The 25107-nt window shown below is 59.4% G+C and overlaps 1 protein-coding gene across 1 annotated transcript in view; it reads right to left on the bottom strand.

Annotated features, from left to right (window-relative positions):
* Positions 1-25107, bottom strand: part of MYT1L (myelin transcription factor 1 like) — a 205371-nt gene that overhangs the window by 101327 nt on the left and 78937 nt on the right. Inside the window, exons 3-6 of the mRNA XM_054570031.1 lie at positions 10946-11098; positions 2174-2228; positions 1971-2004; positions 1632-1694 (exon numbers count right to left, since the gene is read on the bottom strand). Coding sequence (XP_054426006.1) covers positions 1632-1694; positions 1971-2004; positions 2174-2228 — 152 coding nt within the window. The 5' untranslated portion in view covers positions 10946-11098. The remainder of the gene's footprint in view (positions 1-1631; positions 1695-1970; positions 2005-2173; positions 2229-10945; positions 11099-25107) is intronic.

Below are 25107 nucleotides of genomic sequence, written 5' to 3'. Positions count from 1 at the left end.
TGAAGCCGCGCCCCGCCCGAGGCTGCCACTCAGCTCGGGGGCGGGGGTCCGGGGGCAGGCGGGGGTCCGGGGGCAGGGGCGGGGGTCCAGGGGCAGGGGCGGGGGTCCGGGGGCAGGCGGGGGCGCACCCCGGGCCTCAGCGGGCGGAGCGTGCCTCGCCAGGCCCTCACGCGTCGGAAATAATTCTTTGGAAACCTGACGCTTTTTCCTGCAAAACTGTGGTTATGAAATCATATCTAGTTGACACCTAATTAAAACTTTTTGGCATAAATTTTAACTATTGACTAATCAAGAGATGATTAGAGGAAAAGTAGATTTCACTCATGATTTGCTAACCTGTTCTCCAGTGAAAACATAAACAATGTGGTTCTTCTGAAACTTTTCGATTAAGATTTACATAAATATTCCTTCATAAAATAGCATAAATTTTTAAATCAGCTATTTGAATTACATAGCCCAACAATTTACTTTTATACAGTAATAATACTAATAAATATTTTAAATCACAAAATTTCCTTTAAGAAAACTTGCTATTCCTTCAGTACATACGTAAGAGAAGTCTGATAACCATTTCTATCGTGGATGTTCACTAAAAATTCCCTGCCTCCTTAAATGCTAGTGTGGGGATTTGGGGAGTAATTTGTAACTTTTCCCTTGATTTTACTAGAGGACATTCAAAATAATGGCTTGATTTCATCCATAAATTAACGTTCAGCAGGGAAGGACAGAAACTGCGGCAGGGAAGGAGGGGCGCCTTGCAGGCACCTGCCCGGGCACCTGCGCTCTGGTTCCATGGGCCCGGCTTCTGGCGGTTCGTCCAGCTGAACGACCTCAGTCCCAGTTTGTGAAAATTAGCTACAAACTTATTACGGCCTGCGAACGCGTCCACCTCGTGACACAGGGACTCCCCCTGGAAGGCAAGGCTGCTTCCGCACCAGGAGGAGAGCTTCCTGGTGGAGAAGGTCGCCCAGAGACCCGTTTCTGCGGGACACCCCTCGGCCGCCGCTGAGCCCGACGGGACTCTGGGGACACGTCTGCCGCCACAGCCGGCCTCCCCACCTTCTAGATGCTTCCACACCCGTCTCGGAGGACGTAAACCCCAGCAGTTATGCGAATGGCGTAATCCTTCAAAGCCCCAAATCCTCCTTAGGCGACCTGCCTTGCCCCCCTCCACCGTAGCCTCCCCCGCAGCTGCCAAGTGCTGGGCTTCGGTTCTTGTCCCAGGACAAACTGTTTAATTATGGAAGCCACATTCCTGCAGAAAGATCTGAAGGTCACACTTTGATTTACCATCTGTGATTTATTATCCTGCAGCTACCGGCACAAGGAAGTCGGGAAGGAGAAGAAACCTTCTCAGTGACCGTGTAGGGGGGTGTCAGCGCGCTGTCCCCATGCATATGGCAAAATGAGTTTCAGGCTGGTCTTAATTTGTGTCATCTTACGAATTACCGTACATTCTGCCCCATGAAAGAGTGAGGATGGCTTACGTTTTGAGAACCTGCACAGGAGACTAAGGACGGAGCTGCTGTAGGAGAGAAAGCAGCACGAGGCTTGCTGTGCCGCAGGAGCAGTGCCCGCCCATTCGCATCATTAGCGACGCACAACGCAACGAGAGAAAACGCAGGCATTACCTTCTGTGTCTCGCGTATTTGCCACTGACGTGACCGCTGCCGTCGCAGCCGGGAGTGGGACAGCTGCAACAGGAAAGAAGGGGTTACGGGGGCCGTGCGCTCTCCCCGCTGCCCTGGAGCTTGGGGTTGACCTTCCGTGACAGAGAGGAGGGGGAGGGCCACACAGACGGACAGAGAGAAACCCAGACGCGGGGGTGGGGGCGGGGAGGCTCTTCATTGGCGACGCTCGGGGGAAGCAGTCTCGTGGGGCAGCAGGGCGCGTGGGAAAGCAGCCGTGACCGCGGAGGGCGCGGCCTCCCTAAGCTGCTGGTGGGGGACCGCGACCCACAAAGCACTAACCTGAACAGCTCCTGGATGGCGGGCTCCACGGGCACTGCAGAGGGAAACAGACAAAAACGCGTCACCCACCACAACCCCCCTCCCACTGCCGAGTCCCGAGAGGGCGGTGCCCAGGCAGCGGTCAGGGCACCAGGCCAACGGCTGCAGCAGGTGCAGGCGACCCCGCACGGGGCCTCTGGGAACTCCGGGGCGCGGGGACGTACCTCGAACCCCTTTGGACCGTGTGCGATGACGCTTCTCCTCGGCGTCCACCTCCATCTGGGGACAGATGAGCAGGCGGTCAGTGTCCCTCTCCTGCAGGCCAAGGCCAGCAGGCATGCACTGTGCCCTGGCATTTCGGTGACAGCACTTGACTCCTGCTCCCCTCTGTCAGGGAGGCCTCTTCCAGGCGGCTCAGGGAAGAAAGTGCCCGGCAACCCCAACGTGTCAGAAAGGACGGGGCGGACTGCGACCTTGTAGGGAACGCTCTCAGGAGGTCCCGCCTGTGTGGCGGACGAGCCTCGAGCACAACCTGGCTCCTCCCTTTTGAAGGCTGACCGGGTGCGTCTGGGCCAGTCCCGAGTGGAGCTTTGTGCCAAGAGTGTCACAGAAAGCCCTTCGGCTGGCCAGGGGTCCAACTCCCGGACTCTCCGTGGGACGGGGGGCGCCCTGCTCACACCGCTAAGAGGGGAGGGGCGGGTGTCATGGACGCCGCTCCACCCGGGGACGCCACGGCCACCGGGCTCCTGGGGTGGCTGCCGCCCCAGCCGCCTCGCCTGTCGGGGAGCTGCTCTGGGCCTCGGTCCCTTCCTCACGGCGACCCCGCACGCCTCACAGCCTGGGGACGGCCGAGCGTTTCCCTGTTCGGCCCTGGAGACCCTCCCCACAGCTCTGTGCGGTAGGCGACTCTGTCGGGTCTCTTCTGCAGACCTGACTGGCCCCGGGGCGCTCGGGAGGAGGGGCTGGAGCAGGGCCCTGGATCCAGCCAGGGGAGCACAGAGGGGGCAGGCATGTGCTCGTGTTCCGTGCACGGGGCACTTCACAGCACGAGACTGATTGAGACACGGAGAGCCACGTGCAGGCGACTCCAGTCCCCCAGCAGGGCTGGCGAGAGGAAGCAGGGGAGAGACAGCGGACCCTCAGACGGCATCCACACAGCCGCGCGGCTCCCGCGAGCCCCCCACGCCCTGCGCGAGGCAGCCAGGGCAGCCCTGACGTGTTGGCTCTGTGCATCACCTCCTCCGGCCTGAGACAGCCACGGTCATCGGGCTGAGACGCCCCGCGGGACGCCCGGCGCAGGGCAGCACGGCCCCCACAGGGAGACCACCAGGTGTCACAGCCTCGTGTGGCGGCTCCCACGCCCCATCCCTATCACCTGACCGCCGAGTGTCAGGACAGAAACAACACACATGCCTTCCAGGGGCATCGTGTCTGTTCTTGGGAGACCGACCTGTTCCGATGGCAAGACTGCCACGGAATCAAGAAGGAATCCCAGAGGAGGAGGGGCCCGTGTGAAGCGGGTCACCGAAGGAAGACTGCCCAGGAGAGCTGTGACACTGGAGGGGGCCTGGAGTGGAAGGGAGGGGGCAGCCTGCCCCGAGCTCACACACACCCTGCACACGCTGCCATCCAGTGAGTGACTGGACCAGAGCGAGTGAGGCCATCGCCGGGACGACAGCGGGCCAAGGAGGCGGCAGGAGGCAGATCCGTGCTGAGGAGACGGGCTGGGAGGGGCGGGGGCGCTGACAGAGAAGAGAAGGCTGGCGCGAGGGCACAGGCGCGAGGGAGGGGCCCTATGAGGCCAGGAGTGACCGGGGGGGGGCCCAGCCACCCAGGGCCGACCTAGCTGGGGCGTCTCTGGCACAGCGGGATGGGCGGTGTGGGCAGGTGACACCGCGCAGGCACGTTGGGAAAAGCGGCTGACGGCGGAGCGAGGGCGCGCGGAGGGGAGCGTGGTGCGGCCGGGAGAACTGGGAAGCGGCACCAGCCACTGGGAGGGCGGAACCGCCACAGCTCCCCGGCAAGGCCCTGCCAAGGGCCAGCACACACAGCTGTCCAGGGAGGAGGGCCGGGCCGGGAGCAGAGTGTGAACCGAGGAGATGCGGAAGGAGCACCCCCGCGAGGGGGCGCCGCGGCCTCTGCTGCTCGCTCTGTCACTGGCTCTGGTGCCGGGTGGGACCCCGACACAGGTGTGCTACAGGCCTGCGCGGCGCCACAGCGCCCCTGGTCGCTCAGCGCTGCAGCTGCTCTTCTCGGGGAGCAGCCGCCCCACGCCCCGGACCACGTCAGCGGAGTCCAGCGGCCAGCAGGGTGCGGGCACAGCTGCGTGAGCCCGGATGGGTGGGGACCCGTGAGCCTCCGTGGGGGCCGTGTGCTCTGGACTCAGGGCACGTCTCTCAGGGCACTGGGCACACTGAGATGACGGGTAGAACCTGTCCTTCGAGGAGTTCTGGGTCGAGGGGCACTCTGTGCCCGGGGCACGGGCTGAGCAACGCCCTCCGCGTGGGGTGACGGGTGAGCGGGAGCGCTGCGTCTGGCCCGCCCGCGGCCGTGGACAGAGGGCGTCCGGGGCAGCTGAGTTTTGAGCTGGGTTTGAAAGCTTAATGCAGGTTTCAAGTTTTAAAAGTGTGTGTGTGTGGGGGGGGGGAGTCAAGGCGAGGTTCCAGGCAGAGTGAGCAGCTGTGCAAAGGCCCTGTGGCCACGCTGCTGGGCGCAGGGCTCCTTCGGGCAGGGTGCAAGTCGCCCCAGCCTCCCTCGGACGGACCCCAGCCAGCTTCTGCCCCTGCGCACACGGCATCTGATGGACAGACCTGCGTCTGCCATCCCAGCGGCAACACAGGAGAGAACGGCAGCCCCGGCCGGGCCGGGAGGCCAGCTCTTGCAGATGGGGGTGAATCGAGAGCCTTGGCCTCTTTAGCTGACTGCCCATATGGCTGCATAAGGATTGTTTTATTTTTTACTTTTAACACATTGTTTTTTACATATGGGGGACAACCTTACTTTCTGCCAGATGGACAGTCGATTCTGCTGTTTATCACTCATTAAATCACTTCCCTGCGAGTCTGAAACGTCCCGACGCGATGGGGCTGACTCTGGAGCCGCCCTGCGCTGCTCCTCGATCCGCTTCCGCCACGGCTCGCCCTGCTGACGTCTAGGGCCCTGGGACCTCAGCCCCTCACCGCGAGTGTGCCAGCGGGTGACTTACAGAAGGCGTCTAGCACAGCACCCAGCACCCAGTGGACCAGTCAGTGATGGTTCTTCTCTTCCTCCGCGACTCACAAAACCATAAAATGAAGTGTCAAAACTAATTTAGATTTTGTGTCTACACAGGGGTTTCCAAACGCACAAACTGCCAGCGAGGTTCAGATTAAGCAGAAAACAGCCAAAGCATAGTTCGAAACATGCGTGGAAGGTTTCCATTTTCCGATGTTTACAGCTGAAAGTGTCAGGTCAGAGCCCACTTAACACCTATGGGCTCCTTCACACCGTTTGTTTCGTCAGGAATTCCTGCTCCTTCAGTCTTGCCTGCCCTCTCGCCGCCTGCCCTCCCCAAGCCCGCCCGCCATTTTGAAAAGAAGGCTTATTTCCAACTGGTGACAGTTAGAAGCACCAGGTGAACTGTACTTTCGAATTGTTTCTTCTAGTGGTTCTTAGACCAGAGCTGCGGGAGCTGCACTTGATGCCATGATGGTTCAGCAGCCTTGTTTTAACACATCGGTTTGCATCTTTCCCAGAACTGGAGAAAGTTAACCCTATTATTGTTGCTTGGTCTCTGATTCTGTCCCTAGTAACTTACATTTAGAAAAATCACCCTTAAAGTGCTGCTTTCGCATTAACCCTTTTAAGTCCAGTGCTTATTTTTATAAGGATAAGTTTTCATAAAAACTTTAAATACTATTATACTTAAAGAAAAAGTCTTTGGAACCAACAAAAGCCATCACAATGACTTGGAAAGCAAGAGAGGCATTTTGTCAAATGTAGACTTTGTACTTGGAACCAAGATTTATTTTATGACTTTGACTTTGCCTCTGCCTCCTGCCCCAGGGAAGTGCTTCCTCGGGCTGAGCAAGGGACAGCGGCCTGTCCTGTCAGCGACACAGAACAGCGCCCGTCAGCGAGGTCTCCTCCGGCCGAGGCCGCCCCGTGCCAGCGCAGGGCTCTCCCGGCTCAGCAGGGGGCCGCGGGGGGAGGGCAGGGAGCTGGGCACGGGCTCCCAGGACACGAGCAGACGGCGGGAGCCCTCGCGTCTCCCCGAGAGCTCTGACACGCGTCCCTGCACCCTGTGGCGTGCTCTCCCCCCACAGGACGAGGGCGGGGGACCATGCGGTCACAGTCTCCACCGTGGGCTCCATCCTGCCTCCCTCCCGCAGCCACGCCTCAGTCGTTCAGGAAGCAATTACCCACTCTGTCCGTCAGGCAGGCCCTACCCTCTCCCCGGAGGCTCACCCTGGGCCATTTCACTGCTTGTTAGCACCGTGGAGGAGGGCAGGCCGCAGAGGGGCCAAGCTGAGCTCAGTGTGCCAGGCTGTGGGACGGGGAGGGGGTCTGGGGACAGGTCTAACAAAGGAAATGAGGCGCTGCTGGCAAAATGCAGTGTGCATATCACGCCGCACACAGCTGTCTTCCCATGCGCACCTTGATTCCCGTGGATGACTGTCGCCTAGGTAACTGAGACCTGCCCCCCACACACGGCTCTCAGGACAGAAGAAGCCCACCTGCAAAGGTCAGCAAGAATCAGAAATTCTACACTGTAGTTGTTCTTGAATGATGTTTAGGAAAAGTACTATAACAAATAAAAATTCTCTCCCAAAATGACAAAATTTTGTTCTAGTGAAATTAATGTAGTGCAAACATGCTAAAATTTAAGATTTCCATCCCCATTTATATTAAGAGAACAGATGGTGTTGTTACTTAGAGGATGCAAAGGTACAGAGATTAGCGGGTTTGTAGTTCACGGCATCATGGTTTATAATTTTCGATTCTAATTATCCAACCTCATAGGATGAAAACAAGGAAAAACTAGGCAAACGAAACAGAAGCAAAGCCTTGGTGTGCCTGATCCCCGTTCTCCCTGCGCCCCTCCCCACTGCTGCTTTATCAGGGAGGGGCACGGTGAACGGGCCCGCGGAGGGGGAGGCCCCGCCCCAGCCTCTTGGCCCCGAGACCCTGCTCGCTCGGGGAGGGCAGTCTGGTGCCAGCAGAGGGGAGCGTGCCTGAACGAAGAAGCCGCGCGTCCGGGTGAGAAAGGACCGGGAACCTGCAGCCGGCCCCTCCGCCAGTGACCAACGGCGTGTCCCTGCTGAGCCGTGTGTCTGAGTGCCTGCTCCCTGTTGCCCCGTCCTCCTTGCAGTTCCGCTCTGCCCCTCTCCCCTGGCCCCTCTGCTTTCCACCCTTTGGCCCCGATGACGTTTAGTGGCCGTCCGCTCTCTCTCCTCCCTTTGCTGCCAAACTCCGACGGTCTGAGCTGCACCCCCCCGCCCCCCGCCCCAGCCCTTCTCCCGGGCACTCTGCACTCTGTGCATGTCACTTCTAGAACCTGCCTCAGAGGCCGGGTGACCCGCTCCCCAAGTTCCCCAGCGTTGCCAGGGCCCGCCCTCAGCCGGGCGTCAGTGGCTCCCCCACCTCCCTGAGGCCTGGGCTCCAGCTGAGTTCCGTTCCAGTCCACGCACACCCAGCAAGTGTCTCTGCCGCTCGACACGCCCCAGGTGGGCTCGGACCCATGACACCGTCGCTGACTTCCGCCTCGCCCCCCCCCCCCCCCCCCGCTCCCAGCTGCGACCCGGGGTTGCCACCGCCCCGCCGAGCCACTGCAAACAGCAGTCACAGGACGTCCTTCCAGGCGCCCTCCGTCCTGTCTCACTGCGGTTTGCGGCTCGGGCCCCGCCCGCCCTCAGCACCGCGCAGATCCCTTCCGACGCGAGCTTCTCTGCCCTGCGACCCCAAGCGTCTCCTGTCCGGTCATCTTGTGAGGCGGGTCTGTGACGCCGGCATCGGCCCCGCGTGGCCTAGCGGTTATTTCCTCAGTAAATGGAGTGATAGTTCTTTGGTCTGAAACCTGAAAGTCCCCCTCTGCTCCTCTCTCAAACAATTTATCACAATCTGGGCTTTGCAGCTGTTGCTTTTTATTGCCGTTTCTTTCTGTTGCCCTGGACACAGCCAAGTTCAAATCCCGACCTATCGGGACCCGTTGCTGCAATTGTGTCTGGATGCTTGTCCCTCACTAGTTTGCTGCCTGGTCGATCCGCTGCATATACAGCTGTGCGCTGTGACGTTATCCAGCAACTGCCATCACGGAAGGATCCATAGCGGCCTCCGGAATCCAGAGTTGACCAGTTCAAGGCCAAGTGATGGCGCCTGCCTTTCTTCCCTTCGCTTCTAGGCCCCACGGTGCACACGGGGCTGTGCGGCTGGGAGCAGATCGGCAGCTACGCCAGCCGCCCTTCCCGCAGCTGGGTCCTGTCCCGAGCGAGTGGGCGTCCGTCCTGCCGCCAGACGGCAGAGACGCGAGCCGGTCTCCCGCTGCGCACAGACCGTTCGCAAGCGCAGCCGCAGCCCCGCTGCACAAACTGTTTTGTAAGTTGCTATTTTTCATGTGCCAGAAAATCACCGTTGTTTCTCCAGGTAAATGTCTGTGGACTAAGCTCATGTTTTGGATGGATACCTAATATTCCCCAGATGCGTATACTATAATTTACCCAACCACTTCTGTAATTTCCCCTATTAATGGATATTTAGGTTATTTATTTCATGTATTTGCTTTATTCCACTACAAGAAGGTCCAGGAAGTATCAACCATCTTTGCACCTATTTCCATAATATGGTTTTCTAAAATGATAGTGTCAGTACCGCCAGAGAGTGCAGAAATACCTGTACTTTTTATTAGTATATGACTATGCCCATTTCCCTAAGTGCCCGTCACTGACGGCTTCCCTGCGTGGCTGACTGTGGCAGGTGGCGTCGCGCATCTCACTGTTGCTGAGGGTCACCCCCTGGCCACGGAGGAGGGGAAGCTGTTTTATGCTGGGCCTCTTGCGTGTCGTCTGCTGTGAAGTTATTATTTTCACCCCTTGCTTATATTTCTTCTTTTTTAAAATTCCACATCAATTTTTAATAGCTCTTTGTATATTAAGGTATTAACCCTTTTATCCATCTGATTTGTTGCGAGTATTTTGTTCTAGCTTTTCCCCCTTTGTTGGTGGTAGTTTTCCCATGTACAAGTAGAAAACGTGGGCCCGCCGACAGCCTGCCGGGCCCTGCGCAGGCGGGTCCTCCCTGGCTGCTGCGTCTGCCCTGACCCGGGGCTGTGCCCTCGGCACCCCGCCCACGGCGAGGGCGCCCACCATCTCTAAGTGACACTGCCCCTCGGGTGGACGTGGACCAGGAAGAGCCCGCAGGAGACGGAGGGCGGCTCGCGGTCAGCAGCACACTGCGCGACGTCCCCGCAGGCAGGTCGCCGAGACAGGCGCCCAGACTCTCCGGTCCGGGGGAGTATTTCCCACCCTGACCCCTCCCTCACTGAATTTCCGGTGAAGTGTGGTGCAGAAATAAAACTCAAAGATTCGAATATGCTCTGACACAGGGACGTGTTGATAGAACTGTCCGTTTGCATTAATATTGGAATTATCGTGTCACTGTCTATTTTATAATTTTTTAAAGTTCAGGTTTTAAAAAATGTCTTACTTAGTTTTTTCTAAGGTGGAAACAATAGTAAAAGAATAAAGAACAGAAACATTACACAAGCTATGGCTACAAATGATAGAATGTGTAATCTGCAAACTATGTTTGTGCTCATGGGGGACAGAATACACAGTATCCACAGGAAGTTTCTAGAAACGGAAGCGCCCCGGACTGCCCCATGGGCGAACATACGGGTTTCGGAGAAGCAAGGGCTGGGCGGGGGTCTGAGAAGCGGAGCCCCGTTCCCCACGGCGCCCCTTCGCCCCGTGAGCCACACTCTCAGCCCCTGCACCAAGTGCCAAAAAGCACGCTCTCCAGGCGCCCCGGGGAGGCCGGAGGGCTGCGAGCACACAGTGGGCCTCGGGGGAGCAGCTGGACGGAGCAGCCCTGCCTGAGGAACAAGGGGGCGCCCCCGAGCAGCCCTGCGGCGGCAGGGCTGTGTGGTGGCCGCCGCCTCCCTCCACCGTCCTCCCGGGGTTCTCGCCGCTGGACATCTGAACGCGCTGTGTGCTTCCTCCTGGGGCAGGCCCCGCCCGGAGGACACAGCCGTGCATCCAGGAGTCTTCAGAGGGCAGGTGACATGACAGGCCGCCGCAGAGGGCAAGCTCTCCGCAGGACAGGAAGAGCCCTGGGGCTGCGTGTCACGCCAGGCAAGAGTGGAGGGAGGTCAGGAGAGCGCCAGGGAGGAAGCGGCGGGGCGCTGGGGCGGCCGGGTGGTGGAGGGACACGGGCAGGGCGGCTCTCCCGGGGCAGCGGCCAGCCAGTGGGGGGGCCCTGTCCGGCTGGGGTCCATGCACCCGGGGGATGTGGGACTGAATGGTGTGCAAACCCCCTGCTGCCCTCACTTCGTCTGAATTAGGGGTTCATGAGGCCAAAGGTGGAATTTGGGAGGGAGTTTCAGGAGGGAGGCGGGGTGACCGCGGGCGCGGCGGGCGGGCCTTGAGGGAAGCGCCACTCAGGGCTGGCCCCGCAGGGGCAGAGTCCGTAAGAGCTGGAGGGGCTCAAAGAAAGACAGCTGCTCTGGCTCTTTAATTCCCGGGACAGGTCAGCCCACGTGTCAGAGAGGGATCGGTGACAAACACGGAAGGAGAGGGCACCAGGAGGAAGGACCTCGCGGAGGAAAGGCAGAGACGCCTGCACGAGGACAGGCAGAGGACAGGAGGTGGGGACGCGGAGAGGCCTGAGGAGGGCGAGAGCGGGCCCCGCAGGGAGCGGCTGCTGACAGCGCTGTCCAGACCGGCCGCCTCGCCAGGCCAGGGCCCGCGGGCACGGCCGGCCTCCTGCCCATGCACCGGGCACGCGGGCCCGCCACGCTTTACCTTGCAGGACGTCTTCTCTCCCAGGAACGGAGGCAGCGTGACTCCGTGGGCAGGACCCAGAGTCAAGGGCTCTCTCTGCGTTCTAATCCTGGTCCTCCCCAGCTTGCGACTCTGGCGAAGTCACTTAATTTCTCTGCGCCTCGATGTCTTCATCTGCAAAAACATGAGCAATAATGAGAAGTGCCCAGGGACTGCACTGGCACATCAGGGAGAAAGGCCGGGGGAGAACATGCCCTTTGCGAAGGTCAGCAGGGGCCCTCGGCTTCCCCCAGGACCAGATGTCCACTCTCCAGGGACAGCGGCTCCCCGGAGGACAACTCTCCTGCTCATTTGGCTCGGAGAGGGCGTCTCCGTGGGACGTACTCGGGAGGTCCTGCCTGGGACGAGCGGTCTGGGAAGGCTTCCCCTGCCGACCAAGTCAGCTGTGCAGCCTGAGACATTCTGCTCCCCCCCGAGGACATCCCAGAACTCCTGGTGCTGGGGCCCAGCGGCCCTCCAGGCGTCCTTCCTGGATCTGCGGGGGGAGCAGCCCTACGCGGGGTGGCAGCGCGGATCCGGCCCAGAACGTCCTCTCACCCTTATTCAGTCTGCAACCTGCCCAGGGCCACAGGAGCGCGAGGCCAATCTCTGTAAAGACTGTAGGGCCGCTCTTGAGTTTAAGAACATCACCTTCTTACCCCTACGTCATTTGTCCATCAACCAGACTTTCTGCTCCTTTCATGAAGGAAGAAGCTGACACAGAGAGGTCCAAGTATCTGCTTAGAGCCACCCAGCTAGTGTGAGGCAGCGGACGCCACGCTGAAACCGGGCTCTCCCATTCGCAAACCTCGGCTCTCCCAGTGCCCAGTCCTGTTCAAACAGACCCCCAGCGAGAGCCTCCGGGGCTGAGGGGCCGAGGTGCAGAGAGGAGCTGGCCGGGGCCTGAGAAGCCTTCGGGTGGCGGCACCAGGCAGTGTCCCACCTCATGAGGGCCCTGGAGGGGGACTCCAGGGGGCTCCTTCCTTCACCAGGACCTGCGCCCCACAACGCGTGGGGCTGCTGGTGGCTGCGCCAGGCCCACACGGCTGAGGGGCCGAGCACCGGGCGGGGCCAGAGGCGATGCACTCAGGGTCCACAGGGCAGCACCGGCACTTCTGTCCAGCGACACGACGGGTAGCCAGGGCCCCACCCACGGCCAGCCCAGCGCCTGCTGCCGAGGCTCAGGGGCAGCAGACGGTGGGGCGGCCGGGTGTGCCGAGAACAGCGGCCGGCAGTCCTTCAGGCTCCAGGGAGCCGGGCTGGTCGGCCTCGGCCGGCCCTTGGGACCGAGCTGCAAAGCCTTCTTCATACACTTGAGGTTCCCAAGGAAGGACCTCAGCCCCATAGAGAGTGACTGAGTGTTCAGACACGTGTGTCTGGGCAAGAGCGTGGGGTTGAGCCCACAGAAGGGTCAGAATTGTAAGGTGGCTCTGCCGGGACTGCCCCACGTCCCGGGAGGCAGGGACACTCTCCCAGGTTGCGGGTGGGCGAGGCCTCCACACCCACCTGTCAGGAGGAAGGACCTCGCGGAGGAAAGGCAGAGATGCCTGCACGAGGACAGGGAGAGGACAGGAGGTGGGGACGCGGAGAGGCCTGAGGAGGGCGAGAGCGGGCCCCGCAGGGAGCGGCTGCTGACAGAGGGAGAGCTCCCTGGGGCACTTGGGAGGTTTGCGAGGAGCCTCTGTTCTGCTCGGTGCCTGCGGGCAGCCCTTGCAGTTGGAGGGAGGCTGTTGCCCCGTGTTTTAAACCTCAGAGACTCGGAGGGGAAGCTGAGTGACTGCCCGTGGCCAGCAGGGTGACCTGCGGAAGCGGCGCCGCCCCTGGCTCTCAAGAGCAGTGTGGGCCCAGAACAGGGCCCTCCTGGGGCCGCCCCGCATGGCCCCGGCTGGAGCGAGCGCGCGGAATACTGCGGGGCTGCCGAGCTCTCTGCACATGCAGGAGGCTCCTCGCTGCCTGGCTCCAATGTTGTTTCAGAGAAAGGAAATCACAGGGTGAAACGGGGGAGGGGGAGAGGGCCAGACGGCCCCTCCCCGGGCAGGGGAGCGCCCGCCTTGCGCTGGGCCCTCGGCCAGGCCCGCCCCGCGTGCGCGCTGCTCGTACCCCCACATCCCCGAGAGGCCCGCCGTCTCAGCCTGCCTAGCAAATGGCACCTGGTACCTTGACCCAGACCAGGCGAGACGTCGCAAGGGCCACTGCAGGAACCCTACGAGGCGCGGCAGAGCAGCTGTCCCCACGGGAGGATGGGCTTGCACAATGTCCCTTCAGAGCTGTCAATGCAGAAATAAGTATCTGCTTGTCCCGGCTCAACAGTGGCCTTGCAAGGACTGAGCAACTTGCCCACCCAGCAGCAATCGGGTCGAAGCCTGTGTCTGTCTCGGGTGCTGAGCCGGGTGCTGGGACACAGCAGGGAACCCGCAGAGGTGGCAGGACAGGCAGACACAGGAGCACAGTAAGTCAGGTGGGAGAAACAGGCAGGGGCTGGAGCGCGGCAGGGTGTGGCCATCTCCGGAGGTGGGTCGGGAGGGGCCACCTGGGAAACCGGGCCCCTGAGCAGAGAAGCTTCCTCCCGCCTGCAGCCACACCCAAGGGCCCCCAAAGCTGCTGGGGTTCTGGACGAGGCGGCGCAGGTGCTCTGCCTCCAGAGCTCCCACCAATGCCCTGTCTGCTGTCCGAGGGGGCCCTCGGGGACGCAGGGCTCAGCGGAAGTCAACAGGAGCCCAGGGCCCTCTGCACCTCTGCTGCTGCAGGAATGGGAGGCACCTCCCAGGCACCGGGAGACCCGTGTGAAGGCAGAGTTAAAAGACAATAAAAGGAAAGCAGTATTTTGAATCAAGAGGGAGGAGCTGGCCTGCTGGCTAAGACGAGCGAAATAATCATATAGAAGGCGTACACACATACATACGTATGATATGAGTATGACATGTAAACACAAAGGCAGGTGGGACCGACCGGTGGATGCCTCCGGAAGGTCTGACCCATCTTGTCTATCTTAGCTACGGCATCCTGACATCTATCCACTGGGCCACATCTGATGACAGCAGACCCTAATTTTCTTATATGGATTTTATGACACAGATGGCAATTAGAAAGCATCTTCCTGCTTGAATCACAGTGTAAAGGCAGGGACGTTCCAATCTTGCTAATAACTGGGCCCACAGGCCTGCTGACAATGCCGCTACCTCTCCTGTCAAGTGGCCGGTGTGGAGGCAGGTCACCTGGGGCTCTGCGCCCACAGCGTCCCAGGCCAGGGGTCCGACGCCCCTGACACAGACCTTCCACTCACTCGGCCAGCTCAGCCTGGCGACTGCTGGCCGGGAGCACGGGGTCCGGAGGGCCGCCTGCACACCCGGCAGCGTGGAGGGCTGCACGAGGCTCCCTGTGCCCCCGCCCGGCAGCCGTGGTCGGCAGGGCTGCCCGTTCGGGCCCAGCGGGCTTGAGTCCGGGCCTGACCAGTGCCAGCCGGTTCCTCGGTCTCAGGAGTACCAACTGCTCTGCGTCCCGGGTCCCCTTTCCATGTGGGGCAGCGATCGCTGCCCGGGAGGCTGTGGGGTGCGGTCAGTGAGGGACCGCACAGACACGCAGTTCACAACCCTTGCCCATCAAATAAGCCCTTTTCCAGGGTAAAACGAGGAATTATGAAGACTGCAGCAATATTTTAGGTGTCTTTGATACAATTTTGAAACAAACATTAGGTTGCAAAACTGTAATTATATTACGCTTATAAGCAAAAACACACAAGGGCGTGAAGCAGCGGCCAAGGAATAATCACTGCCTTTTGCACCACGGCTGTCGGTGGTGCCTGTGCTGCGACGGGGCAGGAGCATGCGCGCCCCAGCCTGCGGACCTCCCCTCGTCGCGCAACACTCCTAAGTCACCCGTGGCGCGGACAGTGCTGCTGTTCTCGAGACGGCCTCCAAACATTCAATACACACCCTGGCTAATACCCAGTTCTCAGGATAAAAGGACACATCACTAACGAGACTAGCTGTCTTTAATAATGGCGGCTGAACGACGAGACTGGAGATTTTTGTTTTGCTCTACTCAACTTCCCAGTGAAGAGGACTTAATTTTGGCAGAAAACGGAAGTTAGACCTAAGCCTGTCCCTAGCTGTGTTGTGGCTGCCGGTCTGGGACAGGGGCAGTCGCATTTCAATGCAGGGGTCTCAGGAGCAGACATGCCGCAGCTCTGACTTCACGTGCAGGGCCAGCCTGACCCCCGAGGGGCAGACACCCCCTCCAGCCCCACACCCCTCGCTGCGCTTGCGTGCTATACAACACCAAGCGGCTGAGGAAACGTTTGTCCCTCAAACCCTTAGGAGGAGGAAGAAGGCTGGAGCGTGACGTCCTTCCAGAGCCGGCGGCCTCTCTGCCCCCAGCCCCGGAGGATGGACCATCCTGCTCACAGGCTGTCGACGGGACGCCCGCCCTGTCCCCCCAGGCGGACCCACGGGCTGCAGGGGAGGCGTGGGGAGGCGCGCAGGCTCTCACAGCGACCGCGTTTAGTCTGCGCAGGAGCCTGAGCCCCAGTGGAAGGACGCAGCCCGGGGCTGGGGGGACTTGTTGGTTGGACGGGTGGAGGGGATGAACTTTGACTTGGTTTAAAATACCAACTTATTTTAATCTAGTGTTTGATGCTGACTTCCACACCACGTAAGCTCTATTACCTCCGTTTCTCACAAAGAAATGGATTTGGAGACAGGCAAATGAAGTAACAGGCCCCGTTCACTCAGACCCAAGGACAGACCTCTGCCCAGCCCGGCGCCCGAGGCCACCACTCGGACCTGGTGCGAGCACATCTCAGCAAGGAGGGCCCGGGGCCCCGCCCACACCCTCCCCGGGGGGCTGGCCTGCGAGCAGTGTCGTTGCTATCTGTTGCGACTTTTATGCCATGTAAACACGTGCACACACAAACTCACGCACAAGTCATATCAATGCCACTGGTGTCACTGCGTGTGTGAAGACATGGGATGGCTGCCCTGTGAACACAAGCGCTGTTACGTGTCACCATCTTCTACAACCCGTTTTCAATTAGAGCTGGAAGCATTTCTATGCGAGAGTAATAAACGCCACTTTGAATTTCGTAATTGGTGGTCATTATTCCACAACAGGCTATGCCTGATGAGACTATCAAATGTCTCAGCAAAAATTCAAGTTGTTTCCTGTTTTTTCTGCACAAATTCTGCCCTTGTGAACATTCTCGCTGGTGTCTTCCCCTCAAACACAGGTACATGGGTTTCTCAACATTTAGGATTTAACAGATGCCAACAGGCAGCCCCCTCAAAGTGGCCCAGGCAGCGGGGGGAACACACAGGGATTCCCAGCTGGGATGGTGCCCCGTCCGTCTGGGCGCACCCGCGGGTCTCACAGGCCCCAGGTGGGACCTACTGCTCTTGCCGCCGTTCCCCCTGGCTCTTCTTCGACCGTACTGACTGTGTGTGCCTGGGGCCTTGGCTGCGCATTGCTGACATTCATTCTGTTCCCACTGAACCCGCAGCAGATTCTTCCCTCCGTCTGTCGCCAGCCCTCAGCTTTGTTCACAAGTCGTCCTGTACCTGCAGCTGGGCCCTGGCACAGCCTCGCCCCGCAGAGCTCGCTGTCTGCCACTGCTGTGACCCGTAACGAGAGGGCTTGCCTACTCGGAAGGGAGCAGACACTCACAAACAGCTCTCGTTTATGTGGCAGATGTCCTGTGGGACCCTGCTTCCGCCCTCCGGACGAAGACCCCACCTGCAGTGGGACAGGTGAGCGCCCCCTCGTCCTGGACTGGACTCAGCGACCGGCACAGTCCAAGTGAGGACAGACCAACAGGAGCAAACAGGCGAACACCTGCAAGGCGCTGGCCACCGGCGCGCGGGCGGCGCAGGAGGGGCTGCTTCAGGCGGTCCGCGACGTGCCTGTTCTCCAGAGGACGCCTGGGTTCTGTCTGAAAGAAGAGACGGCTGCCTGAGCGAGAAGCAGCGAAGAACTTTCCAGGCTGAGGATGCAGCAAATGCCCAGGCCCGGGAGAGAGAGGTTTTGGCAGAGGACAAAGGGCAGGGGCACACTGCCACAGGCGTCCGATGACGCACAATGGGGTCCCGGTTTATCTGAGTGTGGCAGGGGGTTCGCAAAGGGTTTTTGTAGGGGCAGGGGCAAGTGATCCGATCAGCATTTCAACCGGCCCCTTGTGCCCAGTCTGGTTTGTTCCATCTGGAAATCAGGAGGGTTTGCGGGTCCAAGCTGGGGTCCTGCTCTCAAAAGCACCCGCCTCCAAGGGGTCTGATAAACGGCAGTTTAAGCTCTCAGTTTGTTGCCATCTTCTCACATAAATGTAAACACCCTTTACAGGAGAGTAGTTTTTCTTTGTGGGACTCAGAGTTCCATAGCATTCATTTTAAATAGTTTTCGCATAAAAAGAAAATTTCAACCAGGGACAAGGCAGTAGAACACGTGCGGAGAAGCAGTTCAGTCTTTTGTTTTCCTCTTGGCTGTCCTTAGACCTTCTCCGGGGTCAGGATGCTACGCAGTATTGATGCATGAGGCCAACCTTCGTCCTTGCTTATCCATCCAAAAGTGCCATTTTTCAGCCTGCAAGCTGACACGGTCACATTGGTCAAATGTGATAGAAGATGGATCACCCACCCATGTGTGACCAATAGTGACAGCGACATTTTATCTGAAAGTATTCCCATGATCGGGAACAAGTAGGCAGAGGCAGTGCACCAACGTCGTTTCCATGCCAGGTCACTCTCACCATCGTCACCTGGGGGGGCAGCTCCATGGCCACGGTAGGACATGTCTCCTGTCCCGTGACAGGCGGCCACCAGCATGTCTGTAAACACTGGCCACTGAGCCTGTTATGGGTACAGCTGTGTGTGTCCCATATAAACTCATGCTGAAGTCCTAACCCCAGGACCCAGAGTGTGACCAAAACCGGGTCACTGCAGATAAAAAAAGCCGGCGGAGGCCCACAGAACCGGGTGGACCCTCGCCCAACATGGTGGGCGTGCTTCTAGAGGGGCATTGGGACAAGACGCACAGGCAGGGAAGCACACTCTGACCAGCACACGAAGAGCGGGTGACGTGTCCACGAGCCAAGGAATGCCGGAGACCACCTGGGACCCACGGATGCTGGACAGGCGGGGACAGAGAGGCTCGCTCTCAGCCTGGGAGGAGCTGCCCATGCAGCCCCCTGGCATTGGATGGGGATCCCCACCCCCCAGCTGTGAGGCAATGGCACTCTGCTGCCCCAGTGGCCTGAGCAAGCGCATGGCCCTCCAGGTCTTGCCTTCCCCCGCAGCGGCCCTGCCCCGTGAGTCGGCGGGGGACATGCCTCCATGGGGCTTGGGGAGAAGGGCCTCAGCACCACCAGGACCCTCCTCGCCCCATGCCTGGCTCTTACTTCAAAGCCACTGAGAACAGCCTCTTTTGGAGGCTTTTCATTTGGATGGAGCTGGAGGTCAAAGGTCATAACTGCTGCCAAGCTTGAGGCCTTGCAGGCTGAGGGGCACTTTCGGTGCCCAGCAAACTCTCCAGCTGTCCCTGGAAAAGGTGGAATTGACCGATGGTCAGCGGTCCGGGGGACACCAGTGCTCACGTTTCTCTTTTGCATACTCCCTCGGGTACCTGCCTGAGGCTCCGCCGACTGAGGAGAACCCAGACCATCGCAGCTGGGGTTCCAGGGGGACACAGGTCTGTGAACACTCCTGCATCTGACCTCTGTGACGAGGTCATGGGTGTCAGAGCGAAGGACAGAGGACGCTGATTAGGAAGACGGCAGGAAGTGCGCCAGCTATTGTGCACGGCGGGAGGAAGAGGTGCAGGACACGGCCTGGGAACGGGAGGGGCCTGCCGGACAGTGCAGGGCTGCCAGGCCGAGGCAGGAGGTGGACGCATGCCCGTGCCCACTGGGCCCTCAGCGGAGGCTCAAGGCCCTGGACAGCCGCCGCCTCCCACAGCACAGCCCACACCCTGAGAAGGCCGCGAGCCGGCTCCCCCAACCGTGTGCTCAGCCGGCCCTGACAGAAAGGGCGCATCTGGCCGGGGCTGCCTGGACACCATCTGCGCGCAGCCCACTCTTGAAGACCTGTCTGCGCCCCGAGTGCCCTGACCTCCATCCAAAGTCCGTGTGGACGGCCTGCCCTGCCCCTCCCCAGCTGACGCCGGTGTGAGCCCTCTCCCGCGGGGGCAGGGGCTGCTTTGGGGCGGGGGGCGGCCCAGGCCCTGGCTCAGAGGACCGGCAGCAGTGGCACCCGGCCCCCCGCCCCCTTGCCATGGAGGAAGGGGGACGTGGCCCCTGCCTGCTCTGTCCGTTGGTCCACACAGCATGGAGCACAGGGGCCGGGTGGAAAGGAACCTGAAAGGCTGCCTGGCCAGCGCCCCTCCTGGGAGCTCCAGTCCCGGGCAACCGGCCTCCGAGAGGGAGAAGCGGCCAGAGTCATGGTGACTACGGCGACGCAGGCTTTCAACTGCAGACTTTCAAATCAAATCAACATGGGAGGATGGAACGCATTTCCCGAGGTGAAGTCTCCCTGTGAGGAGAAGTATGAAGCGGGGTAAGACCCAACGTGGCCTGGGAGCCCTGGCCGGGTGGGTCGGGGGGCGGAGCACTGTCCCTGCACCAGAGGTCGGTGGGTCGGACTCCCGGTCAAGGCGCATAACTAGGCCCAGCTGGGGCAAGTACGAGGGACAACCTATCGATGCTTCCTTCCTCTGTCTCCCTTCATCTCTCTCTCTCTCTAAAATCAACAACATAACTTTGGGTGAGGATTAAAAAACAAAAACAAAAAACGTGATGCACTGTACGAAGTCCCTTTAAAACTGCCTGATTTAAAGTCCCTCAGTTAAAACAAAATCTTGGGGCAAAATTTTTCTTGTCTGCTTGCTTTCCTTATACCTGGGAAACTTGGACTCTCTTCTGAGAAGATGTTTCACATTGATTTCAAAATACAATACTTCTCTCTAAACAAATGCTAATTTGAAATAATTCTGAATTTTTTGATTTTGACTATCATCCCAAAACTGGCATATTGTATCCACCTTGCGCCACTGCTTGTACTAAAATTATGTCACCAAAAGGCGCCCCCGCCCCCAGCCCAGGACTGCGGTCCTGCCGCTCCCTCCAGGCACCTGGCGCTGCTTTTCCCGTGGCGGGTGCAATCCGCCTCCTCGTTCTCCAGCTGCTCCCTCTCCCCCCAAATAAAGATGTTCCCGAAATTCCATTCCTGAGGCTCTACTTTCATTCTTGGTAATTTTGTTCGCTGCATGAATTTAAGTTTTACCTCTAATTAAACAACTCATAAAGCTTTGCCTCCAAACCTGTTTTTCATCAAACCTCCCCGTTTCCGGTACCTGCCGTGCCGCCCCGCCCCCGCCCGGGCGGCTGGCGGTCACCGCGCTGTCCCCTTCCGCCGGCAGGAGTCATCACGGGCCCTTGCCGTCCCTCCTCTCCTGTCCCGTCAGCTGCAAGGCCAGAGGCTTCCCACGGCAGCCCTGAGATGACTCGCGCGTCCCCTGCACACCGTGTTCCCGGTCCCACTGGAGCTCCCTGAGGCTGGGTCGTCCAGGTCGGCGTCCGGCCACACGTCAGCTTCGGTTGGGTCTGCGTCCAAGTCTCCACTAGAGTCCAACCCACGCAGTGCACGATGGTGGTTTTCACGGCAGGAGCTGTTTGTTTGTTTTTAGCCCTCACACAGGGAGCCGGCACACACGCGTGGACGGAAGCTCGGGCACCCTGGAGGAAGCGCGGTGAGGAGTGGGGGTCCTGGCCGCTCCGTTTTCACTCGCTCCCCTGTCAGCCACTGTCCTTCTGCACCCCCTGGGCTCAGCAGGGCCCTGGGGCCGTCCGCGTGCCTGGGGTCCTCGTCCCACCTGCGTGGTCATTCTGCTCGGCCGACCGCTGGGTCCTGGGACACAAATCTCTGGTTCAGTGTCACCCGAAAAGCGCCCAGTGGTGCTCGCTGAGTTGGAACCAACTTAAAAGCCAGCACCTGGAGGAAACGTCTGGACCAAGCTCCACAGAGAAAGGCCGAGGCGATGTGGACACGCCCCAGCGACCGCGCTCACGCCGACAGGACCAGTCTGGGGAGCGCTGAGGGAAGGTGAGAAAAGGCGCCTGCCTGTGTTCCGTGCGGGGACACACGGGCGCCGCAGCAGCGCGCAGGCTCCCCGGTGGACTGACCTGCGATGCCGGCAGGTGCCGCTTCACGCACGGCGCATCAGCATGCGTTCGCATACATCTACATGCAGTGTTCAGGGCACCCCAGTCCCCAAACCTGTACACGGGATACATTTTTTTAAGATGATAGTGTGTGTGACCTATGATAATTAACTATGTCCAAACCCAATATTCAGAACAAGATCCACAAAACAAAGCAGAGATCTAACCAATCGATCCCATGCCTGACGAGGATACAGGCGGCAGGGCCCCCAGCGAGCCCTCCTCCACCACAGCACCCAGCCCAGGACAAGCTCCGGTCGGTGCCAGGCGTTCAGCACTGACTTCCGGCCCCATTGTACGACCCCCACGGCAGGGGTGGCACTGCCCCCACCACACACGCCCTCTGTCCATCTGGACGAGCTTTTGCTTGTCGCAGGGAGATCACCTCTGATCCGCTTCTCCTGACAAGGTCGGAGCAGGGCTCACGGATGGGCCCTCACCTTCGGGAGGACAGGGCGGGGCCCAGAGAGCCAGGCACCTGGCCATGGCCAGGAAGCAGAAGGGGGCGGGGAGCAGGCCAGCACAGCCCACGTGAGGGACCCTGCCCAGTGGACTTCCTGCCACCCACCGAACCTCCGAGTCTCAGTGACAAAGCAGCCTCGCACCCTCACCGGCCACCTGTGGGGGGGGGACTGACGCTGGAGGTTGGCGTCCCCCCGCACCCCCCAGGTACCAGGGCCCGACGCCGCTCGGCAGCCCATCAGCCTCTGCAGCCCCTGAGGCCGGGCAGAGCGGGCGCCTCCGTTGTGCCGCGCTGCCCTGGGAGGACGCCGTGCTGACCGCCCCAGCTCACACCTCCCCCCAGCTCCCTCTGGTGGCTGTGCCCACAGGCACCCACCTTACTGCCAACCCACAGGCCGGCTGCAGCGGTTCGGAGCGCAGAGGCCCGGTCAGAACCACGGAGCACCGAGACCCAGAGACCGAAACAGGGACACGCCAGCGAGGAGAACGGCGCGAAGCACGTCGCGCCTTTTCACACCCTCCCCCGCCGTCCCAGGAGAGAAGCTGCGAGGGGCGCACAGGGGATTGCGGGGTGCTGCCGGTCCTGCCCGGCCTTGTCAAGGGTGTCGGCCCTCCTGGCGCCAGGCCAGGCACCTGAGAGGACAGCTGATGCCCCCCTCCACTGGGAGACTTTGCATCAGCGCGGGACTCGTGGGGAGGCTGGGGACCAGCCCCCAGGAGGGAGGGGCCCATCCTGGGTGGAGTCAAAGCCGTGCAGCGCTGCTTGGTCCAGTGGGGCAACACTGCACAGAGACTACGCCGTGTCTGTGCCAGCCCGAAAGAAGGTGACACACCCACGACTCCTGCACTGCTGGGGAGAGCCTCCGCAGCGCCACGAATAAACTGCCCCAGGCCCTTTAAAGGGGTATTTGGCTGGGGAGAGGTACAGAAGGGCAGTGACAACGAGCAGAACGTTCTCCATTGGTGTGGAAGGCACACTAACTAGGCTTTGGTGAACTAAGTCAACTTGTAAAACAGTATTGTTAAGATTAAATGGCCAAAAGTAGCTGTCTAATGTGAATTGATTATGGTAATACAGTAGAAACACAAGAAATAATGTAACTTACAAGAACAGTAAGATAAAATAACCAACCAACACCCTTGGAGCTGGGCTCAATGAGTCCAAGTCAGCAAAGGGCTCCATCTGGCCAGCCCGTGCTCCCGACGGCAGGGTGGCGGCGGCCACATGTGTGACACCTCCAAGCCTCACCGCCGGACCAAGAGAGGGGTGCCGAGATGCCCCACACGACGGGCCAAGGAGACGGGCCCGGTGCCCCTGACTCCCACAGAGAGGCCCCGATGCACTGCCGCTGGGGACAACTACCTCGGGCCTGGGAGCTAAAGCCGGGAGAGACAGAAGCACGAAACAGGGACATGCCTGTTTCTGCCTGGCGACTCCTCACTGCCTACTCACCGCCTTGCAGACCCTGGCCCTCCCCCATTTGGGGCCCCAATACGAGGTGCCATGAGGAGACACAGCCATCGGTCCACTGCAGCGCGCAGCCCCGAGCGTGGCGGCTCTGCCTCCCACACTCGCTCAGCCGAGATGGCGCGCGCTCTGAGGACACGCGGTGCTGGCCCTGGGCCTGGCCGCCGCTGCCGAGGGAGAGGAGGAGGGAGCGGAGCAGGGCGCCCCAGCCCAGACGTGGCCGCCGTGCTGGGGCAGCGACGCGACTACAACTCGCGTGGCAGAACTGGCGAGACTGAATGATGGGTCCACAGGCCAAATCACGGGGAAGCTCAGAAAGTGGTAAAAATATAAAGGGAGGCTGTAAATCTGTGCCGTCACCGAGAGCAGGAAAAGGAACAAAAGGTCAGATGAGACCACAGGCATGGCAGATTGTATCCAAGTCTATGCTTCAGAGAAATCTCTTTTGATTAATAGTTTGTGTATAATTTAAAAAAATGTTAGTATAAAGATTCCCAAATACGCTCGTATCAGGCGGATGGCTAAGCACGAAGGCCCGGCTCCGTGCGGAGACGCGGAGCCTCCCTTCTCTGTCCGGCGACTCTCCCCGAGCGCCTCGTGTGGGGCGGGCCCTCGGCCACTCGGAACACAGGACGAAGCCCTTAACCTTCCAGGACCCTACAGTCCAATGGGAGGGACTAAAACACACTGCCAACAACTGGTGTTTAAGGGGCCTGGAATGAGGGGCATCCAAACCAGAAAAATGGGGTGTCAGGGGCACCTCTGCGAGGAGGGTGACTAACTGGGGTCTTTTTCGGCAAGTCTCCCTTGAACCCCAGTTTCCTTATCTATAAAGTGGGGCACTGGAATGGATGCTTTTTAAAGTTCTTTCTACCTCTAATACTTTAGAATTTTACAGAAGCTTCTACGTATTCAGCAACCTGTTCTGAGTGCACCACAGGGAGAGGGGGCTTTGTGCAGAGCGGCTGTCGCACAGGGCAGGCGTTCTGCCATGCGGTGACAGGGAGCACACAAGGGCTGGCGGGCACAGCCGTGCCCGTTCATAGGTGCGTGTATGGGGCAGACACCGCATACGTACACAGGTCACAGCTCGGCCACAGCGGCTCTCATCAGGACCCAGTGTGATCTAGAGTTGGAATTACATTTACGCGCGTGAAATAACCCAGGTTATATTTCATTATAAAGAAATCTAACAAATTATCTTCAAAACTGCTAATTGAAGAGTTTGCATATAATTTACAATACAAAGCACTGACATTTGACAATTGCTTGTGCGTCAGGATATATATTGACCAACTACGTATTTTTATGTCTAAGACTATACAAAATAAACACATGCCATCTCGCCAGGCCTTATTGTTTTAGCTAATGCTTACCCATGTTTATCTGCATATTTGATACTTTAAGTTACTTCTTCCTTGGTAGAGACAAAGGTTGCCAGGAACCAATTATCTTCTGGTAGAGAACCAGTCGCACCAACAATTAGCTCAGGCACGATGCCACGGGCTCTGAAGTGCACAGACCCATCTTCTGTCTCCTATGCATCTGATTCTCACCTGTCATTCACTTGCTCATTCAATCACGGATTCTTTTATTCTATAAGCACAGATCGAGTGCCTACTATTTGCTAGCTATTGTTATGGGTGCGAAAGATTCATGAAAATGAGTAAGAGAGAGCATTCGACTTAACTGTAATTTAAGAAAATATGTCAATGTATTTTTAGCTTTATTTTTAGAAATGCATCTGTAAGCTGAATGTACCTCTTCAGACATGATTCGGGAGTGGAAATGCAGATTTCTCTGCGTGCAGTGAGGGGAGGGCAGGTGGATTTGGAAAGACGTCCCTGCGAGGAGCGAGGACGCAGTCGGAGCACGGGGACCTCTGGGTCATTCCAGTTGCTGCTGGGGGACCTTGAGCTGCGCCCCTGAGGGACAGCCCCCCCGGGGACTGTGCCATCTGGTGCTTATTACGTACACTTGATGCACGTGTGTTCTCTTTCCAGCAGTAAATCAGAT

Source organism: Pteronotus mesoamericanus, unplaced genomic scaffold (assembly GCF_021234165.1).
Source record: "Pteronotus mesoamericanus isolate MK-2021 breed Mesoamerican mustached bat unplaced genomic scaffold, CSHL_Meso_final contig_101, whole genome shotgun sequence".
NCBI lineage: Eukaryota > Metazoa > Chordata > Mammalia > Chiroptera > Mormoopidae > Pteronotus > Pteronotus mesoamericanus.
The sequence above is the reverse complement of the archived record's forward strand: the minus strand, read 5'-3'. Positions and strand labels throughout refer to the sequence as shown.